Below are 19231 nucleotides of genomic sequence, written 5' to 3'. Positions count from 1 at the left end.
ACCACTTGGACCGGACTCACCCATTTAGAATCGGAAATCGCATAGATAATTCCCGCATCTAACAATTTAAGCACTTCCTTTTTGACCACTTCTTGCATGTTAGGATTTAGTCGTCTTTGACCTTGGACACATGGTTTATAATCTTCCTCAAGATTGATTCGGTGCATGCAAAATTCGGGACTTATGCCTTTTAAATCCTCAAGTTTATAACCAATGGCTTTCTTGTGAGACCTTAAGACATGAAGCAATTTAGCCAATTGACTCTCATCTAATTTAGCACTAACGATTACTGGACACATCCCTTCATCATCTAGAAAAGCATACCTTAAATTGGAAGGAAGGAGCTTAAGCTCGGGTTTTTGTACCTCAACATCTTGAGGTGTAGCAACCAAGCCTATAAAGTGTGAGCTCTCCTCCAATGATAGCTCTTCTCCATCCAATTCTTGCTCCAAAGCATCAATCTCCTTATTTCCAATCTCATCATCACCTGCAAATGATTCTAAAAGCAAGAGTGCCTCCAAGGGATCCTTAGACAAAGATCGAGGTGTAGAGTCTTCTATAACAATGTCAACAACATCCAAAATGTCAATAGAACAACAAGACTCTTCTATCATAGGACTCTTCATGGCACTATTCAAATTATATGTGACCTTATCGTCACCCACTTCCAATGTAATTTTACCGTTCTTGACATCAATCAACGCACCCGCGGTGTGTAAAAATGGTCTTCCCAAAATGATTGGGATTTGGGCATCTTCGGCCATGTCAAGAACAATAAAATCAACCGGAATGAAAACCTTACCAACCTTAACGGGAACATCCTCCAAAACTCCCAAATGGCGTTTTATAGAACGGTCCGCCATTTTCAAAGTGACACTAGTGTATTTTAAGACTCCCATATTAAGCTTAGCACAAATAGAGTAAGGTATTACACTCACACTAGCACCTAAATCGCATAAAGCTTTATCAATTTGGTAGGTGCCAATTGTGCATGGAATAGAAAAGCTACCGGGATCTTTTAACTTAGGAGGACTTGTTTTGCAAAAGAGCACTCACCTCGGCGGTGAGAGCTATTGTTTCAACCTCATCAAAAGCCCTCTTCTTAGTTAAAATGTCTTTCATGAACTTAGTGTAAGATGGAATTTGAGTGATTAATTCGGTAAAAGGAACGGTTACCTGTAGATTCTTCACAACCTCCATGAATTTATCGAATTGGGAGTTCTTTCGATGCTTTGCCAATCTATGAGGAAATGGTACCTTGACTTTTTCCGGAATCTTTGCTTCAACATCTTTCTTTGGAGGAGCATCCTCCACTTCCTTGACTTTCTCAACAATAACAAGTGGGTCATCCACTTTCTTGGGAATTTCTTCAATTTCCTTATCATTTGGAGAGACCTCCAACTCAACAAGTACCTCCTCATCATCTTTGGGCATGGATGGCCCATCATATTTCGTACCACTTCTTAAGAAGATAGCATTAAGGGTAGCATGTGGTTGCTCACCTTGAGGGGGTAGTTGACCCGATTTCCTTGAAGAGCTAGATGAGGCTAATTGAGCCATTTGTTGCTCCAACATTTTGATTGCGGCATTTTGAGCTTGCTCATTCTTTTGGATTTGAGCCAAAAATTCCTTTTGCATACGGATTATCAAGCCCTCAAGCTTACCTCCCTCTTGGTTATTTTGTTGGGCATTTTGTGGTGGAGGTTGAGTTTGTTGGAAATTGTTTTGTAGGGGCCTTTGTTGATTTTGATAACCCGGTGGAGGGATATATTTTTGTTGTTGAGGGACATAGGCATTTTGTTGTGGTGGGGGTTGGGGTTGAGGATTTAGCATATTGTTGCTTCTATAAGACATATTCGGGTGAAATCTTGAATTTGGGTTATATGTGTTTGAGAATGTACCCGGTGGATAAGCATTTTGTGCATTTTGTCTTAAAGCTAGAAAGGCATTTACCTCTTCAATGGGAGCTTGGCAATGAGCGGCATAATGACCTGCACCTTTGCAACCTTCACACACAACGATTTGGCTTGTTGAAGACATGGCATTGACTTGTTGAATGGACTCTCTAGCATCCCTTTCCGCCAATTGTTGTTGGAGCAAAGCGATTTGAGCTAGCAAAACAGAGTTGTTAGAGGATTCTTCTTTACCTTTAGATGGCACAACTCGGGAATTGACATATTGGGCATCATGGACCGCCATAGATTCGATCGTGGCATGAGCAAGGTCGGTGTCAATTTGATCAAACCGCCCATTGTTGGCGGAATTAAGAATCCTTCGGGATTCGGCACAACATCCATTGTAGAATGTTATTGCTAGAAACCAATCATCTAGCCCATGATGTGGGCATTGCCTTTGAAGCTCTTTGTACCTCTCCCAAGCCTCATATAAGCTCTCAAGAGCTTGTTGACGGAATCCGGTGATTTGGCTCCTCAAAGTTTGAGTTTTCTCTCCTGGAAAAACTTTTGATAGAAAGCAAGAGCCAAAGTCTCCCAATTGGTGATTCCCATGGCGGTGCGGTCAAGGCTATTGATCCAAAGCTTGGCCTTGTCCTTCAAAGAGAAAGGGAAAAGTATTTCCCTTATTTGGGCTTGGGTGACGCCCGTTTGACGTATCATGGAGCAATAGTCACAAAAGTTTTGCACATGCAAATTGGGATCCTCCAAAGGACTTCCTCCAAATTGCTTCCTCTCCACAAGGCTAATGAAATCCGGTTTGATCTCGAAGTCCGGCGCGGTGATTTGAGTGGTTGTGATTCCGGCCGGAAGCATGGCCGCGGTGGGCTTTGAGTGATCGGAAAGTTTCACCATCTTTTTGGTAGTAGATGGTGGTGGTGGTGGACATGATGAACTTGAAACCTCCTCCTCTTCAAGGGCTTATAGATCATCTAAGTAAGACTTTCTAGCACTCTCGACTTGTACGGGAGAAGTGGCTTCTTTCACTTCCCTCCAAAAACGTCGTCTTCTCCTAAATGTTTTCTCGGGATCGGAATCCGGTGAAAGCAATTATCTACTACGAGAGGACCTGGGCATAAGACAACAATTTCAAGAGAAGTGATAAGTAACGGCCTTAAGGAACAAGTGTTCCCCAAGACAAAGGAAAAAAAGATAAAAATCGACAATTCAAAAAGCAATAAAACCGTTTCCCCGGCAACGACGCCAAAATTTGATAGGTTTATCGCGTACCTATGCAAAGATAATCTCCCTAGACACAAATTAATGTAGTAATAGGGGTCGAACACAAGGAAACGGGAATTACGTCGTGAATTGCTATGGGTAGATTTTTATCAAGGTCGATTACGATTTGGGTTTGGTTTGTTTGGTTGGTGATTTATAAAAAATGCAATGTAAATAATATGATAAGAGATAGTCTAAAGGGTTCGGGTCACTCATGCAAAGGTAAACATATGAACATGTTAAACTCGATACTAATAATTTTGTCAATTGTTTAGGCTTAAAGATACCCACCTTACGGCATTTGTATCAACCATAGACCGGGTCCTAGAAAAACTCTCGTCCATGACTAGGTCGTCCTACCACACATGTTTAGTCTAATTCAATTCCGTGCCTCTCGACTTTAGAACGAATGAACAAATTTAATCTACGACTACGGCCGATAATCAAAGATTAAGCGTAACAAAGCAAACATGTGATGGAAACAATTGATCAATATTATTATGAACTTTATTTAATCATTTTATATGTTTGATTTTGCATGGTCCCCTAGCCTTTAGACTAGAAAATTTAGCTACTCATACTAAGGTGTAAAATGTAAACTAAATTATGAGAAATGTTAAACATGATTATTTGATTTATGTAAATTAGATGATATAACATGTGAAGGAAATAATGCTAATGTAGAATAAAATGCTTGATTAAAATAACTATGTCGTAACTAAAATAATGATGTAAATTACAAACTTGCAATAAGAAATACCTTATAAGGGAGGACTTTTATGGAAGAACAAATAACAAATAACCAAAAGCTTGAATATCAAATGCTTGAGAATATCTTGAAGTACATAATGTTGAAAGATTAACTAAGGAATGCTTAACAACTTATAAATTGAAATGAAAACTAATGAGAGAAAACTTATAATGCTTGAGACTTATTGTAGTAAACTTGGACGTAAAATGAGATGCCCAAAACCTAGGAATACCTCTCCTATTTATAGGAGAGGAGGGTGAAACGTAAATCACCAAGGGACATGTAACCCCGATCGGGGCCACCCCACCTCGATCGGGGTCGTGTGTTTCCGGGTGATTTCTCTTAATTCCTCTCTTAATTGTTTGAGGAATCCAAAGCTTATACTTTAATGCACCTTAATCACCCGGGTAAATACCTCATCTATCATCTTTAGAGCCTCCAAAAAGTATCCCATGCATGTTGGAATCCTAAGCTTTCCATATTGACTTGGACTTGATCATTGAGCTTTGACTTGATTGTTGACATCATTTGCATTACACATATTGATCCATGAATTTCTCCATGCAAAACTCAAGCAATCTTCACATACTTAGTCCAATATTTGGCCTTGTTTAGCTTAGTGAACTTGTGTAACACCCCGGTTTATAAAGGAGCCTTTAGCAAGATATTCCCTAATAAACCGGACTGTTACCATCTCGGTTTCCCGAGGTAGTGAATAACAAATTAAACTCCAAGGCAAAATTATATAATTACTTTAACTTAATTATTACAAAACCTCTTTTACGTCAAATTACAAAGAACTAACATAAATAAAAAGTGAAAGTCTTCTAGATGATGATCTAGCTACTAAGTCTTCTGATCCAGTGCCTCACGCCCACCAAGCTCCCGTTCTATCTCTTAAACCTGTCAAGTCTGCTCGCCAATATTTGGGTCATCACAGGTGTTCACGAATACACAGGGTCAACCACGAGGTTGAGTAGGGAAAACAATGAAACAACAAAAAAAAAAAAATATGATATGCATGCTCCTCCGTCACCTCCATCTCCATCTCAACTCATATCTCATAAATCAGTCTCATAACTCATAACCCGAACGCCCACCATACCGATCCCCGGTAGACTATATATATCGACCGTAGCCGATCTGCCACTCGCACTGAGGACACCAGGGGCAAGTCCCGCAGAACCCGCCCGGGCCTTATCACAACATCATCATCACCACACCACATCACCACAACATCCTCCATCTCCAATGCATATGAATGCTCAAAAGAAATTAATGCAACACAATATATATATATATATATATATATATATATATATATATATATATATATATATATATATATATCATTGAACTGATAAATCATAAAATCATGCTGGTTACCCGATGTTGTGATATCATACTCAATACGATCAATTCAATCAATCACCTTCCCGTATATGAATCATAACGTAAATCAACAACCATGAATCAAGTCAACACAATTCAACAACAACAATAATAAGTCAAGTGTATTTCCCTACCTCAAAGATAGCAAAGCAGATGATAAGTAGATGCTCAATAATATTCCACAACAAATTCGCCTCCGAAAGATAAATAATGATAAATGATTACTTAACTATTCCCGTTCCCAAAATAGAAGGTTACTAAAAATAGAAACTTCCTAACATGGAAAGTTTCCTTAAATGGAAACTTTCCCGATATAGCAGCTTTTCCATTTTAACCAACCCGACTCAAAACCCGTCTCTAATTATATAAATGACTCGGGAATTAAATTAAATAACGAATACGATAAATAAAAGATTAAACGAATTATCTCAATATCGATTTCAAACTCAAATAACTCAATAACCATGGTCGACCGACCGTAAAAATAACTCGGCTCAAAGGCCCCATAACTCATAACTCATAACTCAATACCAGTAACCAATTTCCATCTCAATTTTAATATCGATATTGTCAAATGTTCATTTTAAGAAATCGCTCAACACTCGAAGTAATACTCCGAGCTACTCACCCACGAGTCGTGCCAAAGTGACGAAAATTCAAATACAAAACCAAAAGCTCAATTCTTGATATCGTGAATACGCCAAACCAGTATTAAATCTTATGATAAGAACTCGATATACACTCTACGTCCCAAAATAATCAATTTACTCAAATAAAAGTGACATACTGGCTACTCCACATGAGTTGATCATAGTCGTACAAAGCAAAATCCAAACTATACAATCAATTACTCCACCCATAAAGTAACTAATCCAAAAGCTACATAACCAAACACAATTATTTCTCTGTTCATCCCGTACCTTGCATCCTTACTCTTATTCCCTTCTTAAGAAATAAATTCAACATAAAGTAAAAAAAATACGGAGTATATAACTATTATTATAGATAATAATCTCAGTAACAATCATAATTAAAATCTCACCATTTAACATACAGAATCCATATAGTAGCACATATTCACACAACCTCGAATAATAATAATAATAATAATATTAGGATCGGTAGAATCGTGTTACCTCAAATTGACATAAAATTGGTTTAGGAAAAAGACCAACAAATCAGAGCCGGAGCAACAAGATGGCATCTAACGAAGCACGGATCAATATAATAGATATCCAAAAAATAGTTAGGAGACCATTGAGATTAATGATAACGGAATGCAAAAGAAAAGCGAAATCAATAAAAGTTGTGCTAGGCTAAAACCGAAGACGCCATTAGTGAAACAACAAGGATAACAAGAATTGGTGTATGAGAATTGTATGTGTGGTAAAAATCTTGTCTTTTGTGATAGTACTGATAGATGAGAGGAAAGCGGCGCAAGAAGCAAAATCAAGAGAAAGTGGAATATCAATATATACTACTAATAGGAAATATTATGATAAAGAGTTTTAATAGGAATAAATAAAACTATTAGTCCATCTTGAACCTCAAATAAACCAAATAATACGACCAATAAAAAGGTAAGAATTATATTTGTTAAATTAAAAGTAAGCATGGTTAATATAGTATAAAGTTAAAATATTTGGGATATTACAATCTTCCCCTCTTAAAAGGAACTTCGTCCTCGAAGTTCGAATTTAGAAAATAATAACACTATAAAATTTGAGTGGTATTACATTCCACCCTCCTTAAAAACAAAGTTCGTTCTCGAACGTAAACTTTTCAAAAATGAATAAAATGACAAGGTAAAGTTTGGCCAATATAATGCAGTACGTGGTGAGGGTAGGAGCATATGAGGGGTTAGGCGGCATTAGGAGGAGACTTAGGATTAATGTTAGATTATATACAATGTAGGGTTTGATATATATATAAATATAGAATTGTAACCGTGATTATAAATAAGAAAAAGAAGTTGGATTTCCGGCTTAACTAATGTTGCTAGGACTTTAAGATAGTAAAATAATATAAATAAATCAGTTTTTAATAAAAATAGCAATACCAGCTTAACGAAAATATTAAAAATATTAGGAGTATTACACTCTTTCCCCCTTAAAAGAAACTTCGTCCCCGAAGTTCGCCACCCCGTAACGATAACCAAACATCCACAAGCATAAGACAAACACCAGTAGTACATATACATAAGCTCTAAAACGCGAAGTGTTATATTCTATCCCCCTTAAGAAACTTTGTCCCCAAAGTTGAACATACGACAGAAGTATGTGGCACTTAAAGAACCACAACATTGACCGAATAATAACAAATTAAAAACAGACTCCATGCCTGGTCAATTCTCGATCACCAATCATAACATACCACTTAGCCAGATCGTAAACCATCAAGATTTTACAATCCTATCCTCCTTAAAACATGGTTACGTCCCCGTAACCTCATTATAAAATTCCACATCCAATGTTCAAGAAGATTACTGAAACAATAGACACAATTCATCTGATAAGCTAATTACTCTATACTGGCAACTAGCATCCGACTTTTCAAGCAACAAAACACACTTGTCAATTTCATGCTACACATTACACAAAATCAAGGTAACAAATACTTGGATGCTTTGACACCAATTTAACACATTTACATCAATGTAGACAATCAACTAACTCATAGTTCATACTTGACAAATTAAAATATTTCATATCAGTAATCATATCATAGAAGTAAAATCCATATTTCTGCAAATCAGGTTTAGAGAAAGACACTAGGCAAAATTCAAGCAATGTAATAGCGTTTGTATAATTGAGACTACTTTACATAAAACTCACCGAAACAAATAAGATTATATTATCATATAACAAGGTTCATACTCATATCATATGCCTACCGTTCATGCTACAGAATTCATATCAGAGTATTACATGGTTACATCACATAATTCATATTTGGTTAAACTTTTATATGAAACTCACATAACTTACAATTTCAACAATCAAACATCATGCAACAACTTTCAAAATTCATAATTAAATAACCGCTTAGCTATTTCGCGAGCTATTATCGTTTTTAGGAAATATAATGAATTACTAATCATAGGAAAGAGAATCAATTGCAAAGCTTAAGGAATTTATTTATAACAAATTTTACAACTCAGTTGGTCGGAACAAAAACTTTACAGCAATTAGACAGAAAATTGGGCAACTTGCAAAAATCACTATTAAATAACGACTCGTTAAGATTTTACGTGGCTTATCATTTTGAAAACGTGAATGAATATTCTAAACAGTAGAGTTGGAATTATGCATAAACAATAAACACGTTTTAAATGGTTTCTTTTTCAAAAACATGGGTCGAAACAAACCAGTGCAAAGAACAATCGACCACTCACAACTAAAATATTTATTTCTCTCAAAAATATAATTCATATTAGCATGAAACTAAAAGCATTGAAAAGCTAAATCAGAATGTTATCACACATAAAATTTTCACCATCATATAGAGAAGACATTTTAAATGGCAAAAGTACAAACAAGGTAACATTCTAGAATTTATTAAAATTTTTGGTTCCTTTAAATTACTTCACATTATCACACAACCATTCTTCCTCCAACACATGCTACATATCATTTGAGGCATAGAAATCACGTTGCACCATATACATGTAATTGCCATCTAGAAAACGGTAAAGATTGCGAAACCGAAAATAAAATCAACTAAATAACTCAATAATCATGTATGTATAGACAATGCATTAGTTTCTCATCGTAACAATCACAACTTATTTAAATACGAAAATATATCCTAGAAATCACTAAGGTGTTACTTATTGAATACTAACCTTATAACTAAATTAAATGTATATAATTAGACGTAAAAATTGGCATGAAATTTTCAACACACAACTATATACATTCATGGCTTAGGGCAACACATTCCACATACCACTAGACATGGATTGCTAAGGCAATTAGTAAAATAATAACAATCATAAATCTCAAAATTCGATCACATTTGCCTAGTAAGCAAAACAAGAAACTCTTGCAAAGAATAAGACATTCAACAAGAAGTATATACACACTTAGAATAACAACAAAACAATTATCAACGGACACGACACCTGTTTCGGTCTACTAGCTTTACACATAGGACTTAACTTGATTCTTCATCCTGTAACAACATAGCCTGGTTGGCTCTACTAACCATTTCAGTCAATCATGGTCATATCCCTCCTACATCTAACCTCTTAGGTAGCTATAGCTTATGGTGCCTTTATGATCAACTCATTAAACATATCATTATATTATATCTCTACCTAAGGGTTCGGGGATCGAAAGCGCATGCATATCATCATATAATTCATAATTCACAACTCATGTCATCCATACACTAAATTTCACTCAATTATTCAAATAAGTCAGCATGCCAATATCAACCATATTCTTTCATTGCACATCTTTAACCGTGTATCACATCATTACTTACCTCATTCCGCTCCTGCAAAACTGTTAGTATAATATAGGCAAGGTCTAATCCTTTATTTTGTTACTACCCACTCTCTGCATCACTCAAGGGTTACCAGTTAGACCGAAAGGGCCAAAGGCTTGGTTTGAGGGGGCCCCTAACTCATTCCAACTGGGGCTCCTAACAGATTACTAGCCTGGGTTCATTTTATTTGACTCTTCCTATGTTCATTATTTTTGTTCATTTGTTTTTAGGCCTGAGGATCGTTCGCTCTGATACCACTTTGTAACACCCCGGTTTATAAAGGAGCCTTTAGCAAGATATTCCCTAATAAACCGGACTGTTACCATCTCGGTTTCCCGAGGTAGTGAATAACAAATTAAACTCCAAGGCAAAATTATATAATTACTTTAACTTAATTATTACAAAACCTCTTTTACGTCAAATTACAAAGAACTAACATAAATAAAAAGTGAAAGTCTTCTAGATGATGATCTAGCTACTAAGTCTTCGATCCAAAGGCCTCACGCCCACCAAGCTCCCGTTCTATCTCTTAAACCTGTCAAGTCTGCTCGCCAATATTTGGGTCATCACAGGTGTTCACGAATACACAGGGTCAACCACGAGGTTGAGTAGGGAAAACAATGAAACAACAAAAAAAAAAAAATATGATATGCATGCTCCTCCGTCACCTCCATCTCCATCTCAACTCATATCTCATAACCAGTCTCATAACTCATAACCCGAACGCCCACCATACCGATCCCCAGAGACTATATATATCGACCGTAGCCGATCTGCCAGCTCGCAGCTGAGGACACCAGGGCAAGTCCTGCAGAACCCGCCTGGGCCTTATCACAACATCATCATCACCACACCACATCACCACAACATCCTCCATCTCCAATGCATATGAATGCTCAAAAGAAATTAATGCAACACAATATATATATATATATATATATATATATATATATATCATTGAACTGATAAATCATAAAATCACGCCGGTTACCCGATGTTGTGATATCATACTCAATACGATCAATTCAGTCAATCACCTTCCCGTATATGAATCATAACGTAAATCAACAACCATGAATCAAGTCAACACAATTCAACAACAACAATAATAAGTCAAGTGTATTTCCCTACCTCAAAGATAGCAGCAGACAGATAAGTAGATGCTCAATAATATTCCACAACAAATTCGCCCTCTGAAAGATAAATAATGATAAATGATTACTTAACTATTCCCGTTCCCAAAATAGAAGGTTACTAAAAATAGAAACTTCCTAACATGGAAAGTTTCCTTAAATGGAAACTTCCCCGATATAGCAGTTTTCCATTTTAACCAACCCGACTCAAAACCCGTCTCTAATTATATAAATGACTCGGGAATTAAATTAAATAACGAATACGATAAATAAAAGATTAAACGAATTATCTCAATATCGATTTCAAACTCAAATAACTCAATAACCATGGTCGCACTGGACCGTAAAAATAACTCGGCTCAAAGGCCCCATAACTCATAACTCATAACTCAATACCAGTAACCAATTTCCATCTCAATTTTAATATCGATATTGTCAAATGTTCATTTTAAGAAACTGCTCAACACTCGAAGTAATACTCCGAGCTACTCACCCACGAGTCAGGCCAAAGTGACGAAAATTCAAATACAAAACCAAAAGCTCAATTCTTGATATCGTGAATACGCCAAACCAGTATTAAATCTTATGATAAGAACTCGATATACACTCTACGTCCCAAAATAATCAATTTACTCAAATAAAAGTGACATACTGGCTACTCCACATGAGTTGATCATAGTCGTACAAAGCAAAATCCAAACTATACAATCAATTACTCCACCCATAAAGTAACTAATCCAAAAGCTACATAACCAAACACAATTATTTCTCTGTTCATCCCGTACCTTGCATCCTTACTCTTATTCCCTTCTTAAGAAATAAATTCAACATAAAGTAAAAAAAATACGGAGTATATAACTATTATTATAGATAATAATCTCAGTAACAATCATAATTAAAATCTCACCATTTAACATACAGAATCCATATAGTAGCACATATTCACACAACCTCGAATAATAATAATAATAATAATATTAGGATCGGTAGAATCGTGTTACCTCAAATTGACATAAAATTGGTTTAGGAAAAAGACCAACAAATCAGAGCCGGAGCAACAAGATGGCATCTAACGAAGCACGGATCAATATAATAGATATCCAAAAAATAGTTAGGAGACCATTGAGATTAATGATAACGGAATGCAAAAGAAAAGCGAAATCAATAAAAGTTGTGCTAGGCTAAAACCGAAGACGCCATTAGTGAAACAACAAGGATAACAAGAATTGGTGTATGAGAATTGTATGTGTGGTAAAAATCTTGTCTTTTGTGATAGTACTGATAGATGAGAGGAAAGCGGCGCAAGAAGCAAAATCAAGAGAAAGTGGAATATCAATATATACTACTAATAGGAAATATTATGATAAAGAGTTTTAATAGGAATAAATAAAACTATTAGTCCATCTTGAACCTCAAATAAACCAAATAATACGACCAATAAAAAGGTAAGAATTATATTTGTTAAATTAAAAGTAAGCATGGTTAATATAGTATAAAGTTAAAATATTTGGGATATTACAACTTGGTGTATAAAATGATAGGAAAAAGCCTTCAAATGCTTAGATTCCTACAAAAATATAACAAACACAACCATACACCTAGAACACGAGATTAGCTCAAAAATACACTAATTAAAGTATAATAATCAATAGAAACCGAGCTAAAATGAGGGGTAAAAGTGTATATAAAATGAACATATCAGAAGGTCTGGTTAAGGCTCCTCGGTATTTGGGGGTGTTACACTCGGTTCGGGCATAACCTGTAGGATCTCCGGGTCAATGAGGTACGTCTGCACCGGTGGACGCCCCTCCTCCTCCTCATCGTCAGAATTGGCAGCTATAACTGCCGGTGGTAAAGGCTTAGTCGCAGGTAGATGCTCAGGAGCTGGTATCCGCATCCAACTCATACCCCATACTCTCCATGCTAAACTCCCATCCGCCAAAGTTCTTAACCATTTATGGTCGAGGAAGTACTGACAGTCTAAGCTAGGCACTGTGGTGGTCAAAGGAGTATAGGCTGAGGAGGCCTCAAAGGATGTCAACCTCTCAGCTAGACGTGTGGCAATGGCACCACAACTCAGAAATCTAGTGTCAGACGAGGCCATCAGAGGTAGACTGGCACAAACAAAGGCAGGGGCACTAAAGGTGACAGGTTGTGACCGGGTGGGGTTAAGATAAGACATCAAGAGCATCAAATCATGTGAGTTCAACTTACTCACATCCTTCCTCTCGTAGAGCAGACATGTCAAGGCATAAAGAAAGATCTTCAAAGTGACATGTTGAACATCATTGATCAACATGTTACTCGAAGTAGGAGCTGATTTACCAGTAAGGCACGGCATGAGGCTACTAACCCCTCAGAAGGAATATCACGGAGAGCTCCCTTGGCAGGCTTAGCCAAGCCAAGGTAGGTCGCAAACATATCCATGGTCAACAGAAAACTCGTGTTCATAAGGCGAAACTCCACAGTTTCTGCCACCGCGTCGTATTTAAACGAACTCATGAATTCAAGGGTCAAAAAGGCATAAGAATGTTTCCTGAGACGGTATAGTCCTAACACCCCCAAAGTCTCAAATATGTGCCTGCCATCTGTCTCAATCCCTAAGTCAGTCAAGAGAACGGTGTCTATACACCGGGTAGGTCTCATCTTCCGCTGCTGTAAGGCCACAAAATTACCCCTTTGGGTAAATTCAACAAAGACTACGGATTGGTATTCAGGCATGGCCGGGACTACAGGACCACTTCCCTCTCCCACTTCGGGCTCAGAAGCCCTCCCCCTCTTACTTTGTCTGGTTCCCACGGTTGGTCTCGGCATCTGTTTTCAACACATAACTTAAATATACAAACCACATACACTAGAAAACATGTACAACAATCATGTATGTTCATGTAAAAGAGCTACTAAGTACACACTTTCACCCACAAACCAGAAATCATGAGCATAAACTTCCAATTTTACTAGCAGACGGTCTCATAGCTGTAAAATTTTTGACATGTTTAGCATGAAATAACATCACTACTACTACTTTTGGAATTCAAACCTTCAAAACAACTTCATATACAAACCAATTTTCACAACAATATGAGACGAATTCTAGTTTGGGGCACCTTTAAGACGGGGTTTTAAGGCAAACGTTTGAGTGAAAATCACAAAAATCAACCCTAAACATGATATGTATGACTTATATTACTCAATTTTCTCCCTTTTATACTCAAAAGATAACCAAAATTCAATTCAAATCCTCAAACCCTAGAAAATTCGAGTCATATAAACCCCCAATTTGAATCGATTTATGCATAACTAACCACAATAATCAACAAAAGAAAGCATCTAGATCATATAACAACCATTATAAAAACGATTTGGCACATATAAACCGATTTTTCCGTAATTTCCAACATCCTATATGCTTCTAATTAATTAAAACATCAAAATAGGTTAGTGTAGATACCTCATTTCTGCACCTCCTGCAAATCACCCGATGATGATTGGGCCGCATGTTTAGTACGCGGAACGATTTGTGACAGTTCATAAGTTTATCGTCAAGTGATTGCTCAAACACTAATGTCTACCTCTTAGTTGTCATCTACGCGCCGATACGGTCGTTTTGACAGTAATTAGAGTACATTTGGAGTCCGGGCCTAAAACCGTCTCCATTTTCTGATAACCGTAAAATCCCGAGTCAGAATGTTCTGGAATGTTTCGGATATTTCTATTCCATATTTTATAATTATTTCACAATCTTTATTATTTGGTAAACAATTTCCCGTAATATTCATAAAAAATATTAAGGAAAACCAAATTATTCCGTCCTTCCATAACTTAAACACGGAAATCTTTCTTCCGCAGGAGGAAACCACTTGGGAACAGACGCAGCAGGTGCTGCGCCTCTTCCAAGAGACGCAGTGACTGCTGCGCCTCTTCCCAGGTCCTTTTCTGCGTATTTTTCGTATCTTTTTCATATCTTTCCGAGATTCACTTTCAAAGTCTCTCCGAAAACCCTAATTCCTCGACGTGATTAGTATAAATAGGAGCCTTCGCTCCTCATATTTCTCACGCGAGTGTCCGCCCTTCTCTTCTCCCTTTGCATTCTAGACCTTTGTTCTTACTTTTTGGCGTCTACGTGCTTGAACATTCGACCACGTAAGCTCGGATCTTTCTGAGTACCAGAATCGTTTGCATGACCGACCAATTTGACCAACTCCACATCAATCAACTTAATTAATCCAATCGTTTTTCCTCTTACGAGGGCACTTTCGTCTACATTCGAGTCGAGCATCACTAATCGATAACTTAGTTCTTCTCGTTTCGTCAAACATGTAAGTCTGAGGGTGTAAATCCTTCTTTATTTATTATTCTTTACTTTTGTATCATCATTAATGTAAGGTTTATGTCGAAAACACCTCTTAAAACCGATTTTTAAAATCGTGCTTTAAAACCTCTTTTTACGGATTTCCAGAAGACAAACCGTCGAGAAAGGACGTAGCAACTGCTACGCCTCTTCGAAGGAGCGCAGTTCCTGCTGCGCCTCTTCGTGAGGCTGCCGCAGTTCCTGCTTCCTTTCTTCTTCCTTCGTCCTCTGTAATTCGTCAATCTTTTGTTTGTTTTCGTTTGTTTTCTTTAATTCTTCGATACTTTAGTCTAATAATTTAATCTATATTATTTATCATTCATTCACACGTATAATTCATCATTAAATCCGACTTAAATCCCTTATAATCTCATATTTGCGGGGTTTCGTCATTAAATTCAATCCGGGTTGTAGAAATTCGATTTGTTCATATTGAGTTTCTGGAATTCGATCTTTGATATATTTTCATCTGTCTTTTGTCGTATTCGTCATTAATTCGTCTTTTTTAACCTATTTTGTTCACCCATGTCACTAATCAATCATTCTTTCATGTAAATAATCCGTTTGCGTCCGTCTCATCCATGTTTTATTGCTTTTATGACCATTAATCACATGTAAATAACCTATTAATCATACAATGTGTCAACATTTGTTTGTATAATAAGAGAGAAACGCTAGAGAGAGAAATGAGAGTATATTTCCAAAAATAGAAATTTTGCATAAAATTCAGTAAACCTAGATCTTCAATAATGACGGCGGTTAAACCTTCGTCGTCTTCAATCATCAAAAATCATAAAAATTGCAACAAAAAACGCATTAATTCTGTGGATTTTTCAATCTCAGGATCTTCCTCTGTTGTCAAGCTTGCTTCAAATCCGGTTGAAATTGAGCCGTTGGACCTTGATGACCTTATTGCTGATGAAGAAGCAGAGGCGTGGGTCACTCAGGGACGGAAAAAAGGGAAAACGTAGCTGTCAACTATCCATGAAGAACCTGAAGGTATGTTACAATTCACCGAGTCAGAGGTGCAAAAGGAGCTTGCTTTTTGGAAGAATTCTGTCATCTATTTCATTCTTGGCGGTAATCCTCCCTGGGATGTTGTTGAAGAATTTATTTTGGGATTATGGGATGAATATGGTATTGACAGGATTTCATTCATGCCTTCTGGTGTTTTCCTTGTTCATTTCAAGAGGTCAAAGGATCAGGAGGCAGTCTTAAACCATGGTCACTTCCTCTTTGAGAACAAGCCATTGATTGTTCGTCCTTGGAATGCTCAGGACCCTCTAACTAAATCTGATGTTTCAGTTGTTCCTGTATGGGTTAGATTGTTGAACTTACCATTAAAATTTTGGGGACAGGGGATACCTAAAATTTCAGGTTTAATTGGAGACTATGTTAGATGTGATGAACAAACAGAGGCTAGAACAAGGCTTGGGTATGCTAGGGTTCTGATTGATGTCCCTTTCAACCAGCACCCTCCCAAAACTGTTAAGTTTCTAGATGAAGCAGGGAATTTGGTTACCATAAATGTTGAGTTTGAATGGCTTCCAATATTGTGTAAGACTTGTGGTGGCATAGGACACATTAATAATGCTTGTAAGAAACCCAAATGTGCTACTAAGCCTAAGCAGAGGGTAGTGCAGAGGTGGCAACCAAAGGCTCCAGTGACTAAACCACAGTCACAGGTGCCTGTTACTAAACCTCCTTCTCCTAAGGTTACAGTGCCTAGGGTTCCTGCTAGTCCAAGGATTGTCCCTGCAGTCTCTACTCCTAGAGTCTCAGGAACTCATACTATGGGAATTCCATTGGCCACCCCTGCTAGAGCAATCATCAGACTCAGCAGGCAGGAGTTATTGGATCAGGGTAGTCAGGCTGCTAAGTTTGGGCAGTACACTTTCATGGATGCTCTAAACAACGCTACCCCAAAAGTTGGTATTGGGACTGGTCTAATACCCCCTAATAAGGGGGGTCACAATGATGGGTTTTTGGAATGTAAGGGGGTTGAATAGTCCAACAAAATAGAAACATATTAAGTGGTTCTTGCATCATCATCAAGTTGGATTGTTTGGCCTCCTTGAGACGAAGGTTAAGCCTTCTTCTCTAAATAAAATTAGTACTAATATTTGTACTGGATGGTGTGTTTCTACTAACTCTTCTTATCATAAAGGTGGTAGGGTTAGGCTTTTATGGAAGCCTAACCTCTTTGATTTACAATTTATCGAATACAATGCTCAGTTCATACATGTCCTAGTGCATGAGCTGGCTACTGGTTCTCAGTTTTATCTTACTATGGTGTATGCGTTTAATGGTTTATCTGAAAGGAAGTCTTTATGGAGTAGACTTCAGGACATGAGTGGTCACATTCATAGCCCATGGCTCATCTGTGGGGATTTCAACACTGTGTTGGCTCCTAGTGAAAGGTTAGGAGGGAGTACTACTGAGGAAGAAATGGAGGATTTTCAAAATTGTCTTGATGTTTGTCATATGGTTGATATGCCTGCTACTGGGTCCTTATTTACTTGGAATAACAAACAGGAGGCGGCTACCAAGGTTTTTAGCAGAGTTGACAGAGCACTTGTAAACCATGAATGGATTGATCAGAAAAAAGAGTTCTATGCTCACTTTCATCCTGAAGGGTGCTTTGTTCATACTTCTTGCATCATTCAGAGACTGAGTGATATGGGACAAAGGAAAGGAAGCTTTAAGTATTTTAATATGTGGAGTACTACTGAACATTTCTTACCTTGTGTAACTCAGGTTTGGGGGCATAGGATTACGGGTACTCCCATGTTTAAGTTTGTGGGAAAACTTAAACTTCTTAAACAACCTCTTAAGCAGTTGAATAGAGAGCTCTTTGCTGATGTGGAGAACAATACTATGAGAGCTTGGAAGAATTTGGAATCTATTCAATCTCAAATCAGGTCTGATCTCACTAATCCAGACTTGATTGGGATTGAAATCAAAGCTGCTAACGAATATCAGGAACTTTAGAAGGCCTGTGACAGCTTCTTGCTACAAAAATCTAAGGCCACTTGGATTCATGAAGGGGATAATAATTCTAAAGTTTTTCACAGTTACATGAAGAGTAGACAGGCAAGAAATAAAGTGTTGAGGATTGCTCCTGTACAGGGGCAGTGGCTCACTGAACCAGGACAAATTCAGTCTGCCTTTTTGTCCTTCTATCAGAAGCTCTTGGGGGAGACACAGCCTATGAAAGCTGTCAATGCAGCTATTGTTAAATGAGGGTCTGTCTGTAGTCAGGATCATTGGGACTGGTTGAATAAGTCTGTCACAAATGATGAGATCAAGGAGGCTTTATTTCAAATCCCTAATCATAAAGCTCCAGGTCCTGATGAATACTCTAGTGCATTTTTTAAAGATGCTTGAAGTGTTGTGGGAGAGGAACTTTGTGAGGTGGTTAAGGATTTCTTCATTCATGGCAGATTACTCAAGCAGTTGAATCATACCTTGGTCACCCTTGTTCCAAAAGTGGAATTACCTCAGGATGTGACTCAATTTAGGCCTATTTCCTGTTGTAATATGGTTTACAAGATTATCTCCAAATTGATTTGTTCCAGGTTAACTAGGGTGCTACCTGATATTATCAGTCCTACTCAGGGAGGGTTTATTAAAGGTCGCAACATTATTGAAAATATTTTGGTTTGTCAGGAGGTTATAAGACTTTACAACAGAGCTTCTGTCTCACCTAGATGTTTGATCAAGGTTGACCTAAAGAAAGCTTATGACTCGGTTAACTGGGATTTCTTGCAACAGATGTTGGATGCACTGAATTTTCCTGAGGATTTCAAGCACCTTATTATGGAATGTGTTACTACTGCATCATATTCTTTGGTGTTAAATGGAGAGACCTTTGGACACTTTCATGGGAAGAAGGGGCTCAGGCAGGGGGACCCTTTATCCCCCCTACTCTTCACTATTG

At 37.4% G+C, this 19231-nt stretch overlaps 1 protein-coding gene and 1 non-coding gene across 2 annotated transcripts; both read left to right on the top strand.

Annotated features, from left to right (window-relative positions):
• The first annotated feature begins 2329 nt into the window (after nucleotides 1-2329).
• Nucleotides 2330-2436, top strand: LOC141624727 (small nucleolar RNA R71). The gene has a single exon (XR_012534532.1). It is a non-coding gene; the product is annotated as a small nucleolar RNA R71 (small nucleolar RNA).
• Nucleotides 2437-16292: 13856 nt separating this feature from the next.
• On the top strand, nucleotides 16293-18282 carry LOC141617118 (uncharacterized). The gene is made up of 2 exons (XM_074434292.1): nucleotides 16293-17283; nucleotides 17459-18282. The coding sequence occupies exons 1-2, from the start codon at nucleotides 16293-16295 to the stop codon at nucleotides 18280-18282; spliced, it is 1815 nt and encodes a 604-aa protein (XP_074290393.1).
• Nucleotides 18283-19231: the final 949 nt, after the last annotated feature.

Source organism: Silene latifolia, chromosome X (assembly GCF_048544455.1).
Source record: "Silene latifolia isolate original U9 population chromosome X, ASM4854445v1, whole genome shotgun sequence".
Lineage (NCBI taxonomy): Eukaryota > Viridiplantae > Streptophyta > Magnoliopsida > Caryophyllales > Caryophyllaceae > Silene > Silene latifolia.
The sequence above is the reverse complement of the archived record's forward strand: the minus strand, read 5'-3'. Positions and strand labels throughout refer to the sequence as shown.

What these genes read in the sequence shown, in the direction of transcription:
- LOC141617118 (XM_074434292.1), top strand. Translation starts at nt 16,293, where the DNA reads ATGTTACAATTCACCGAGTCAGAGGTGCAAAAGGAGCTTGCTTTTTGG. An exon ending in CAATGATGGGTTTTTGGAAT is followed by an intron (nt 17,284 to 17,458) that starts GTAAGGGGGTTG and finishes CTTATCATAAAG; the next exon opens with GTGGTAGGGTTAGGCTTTTA.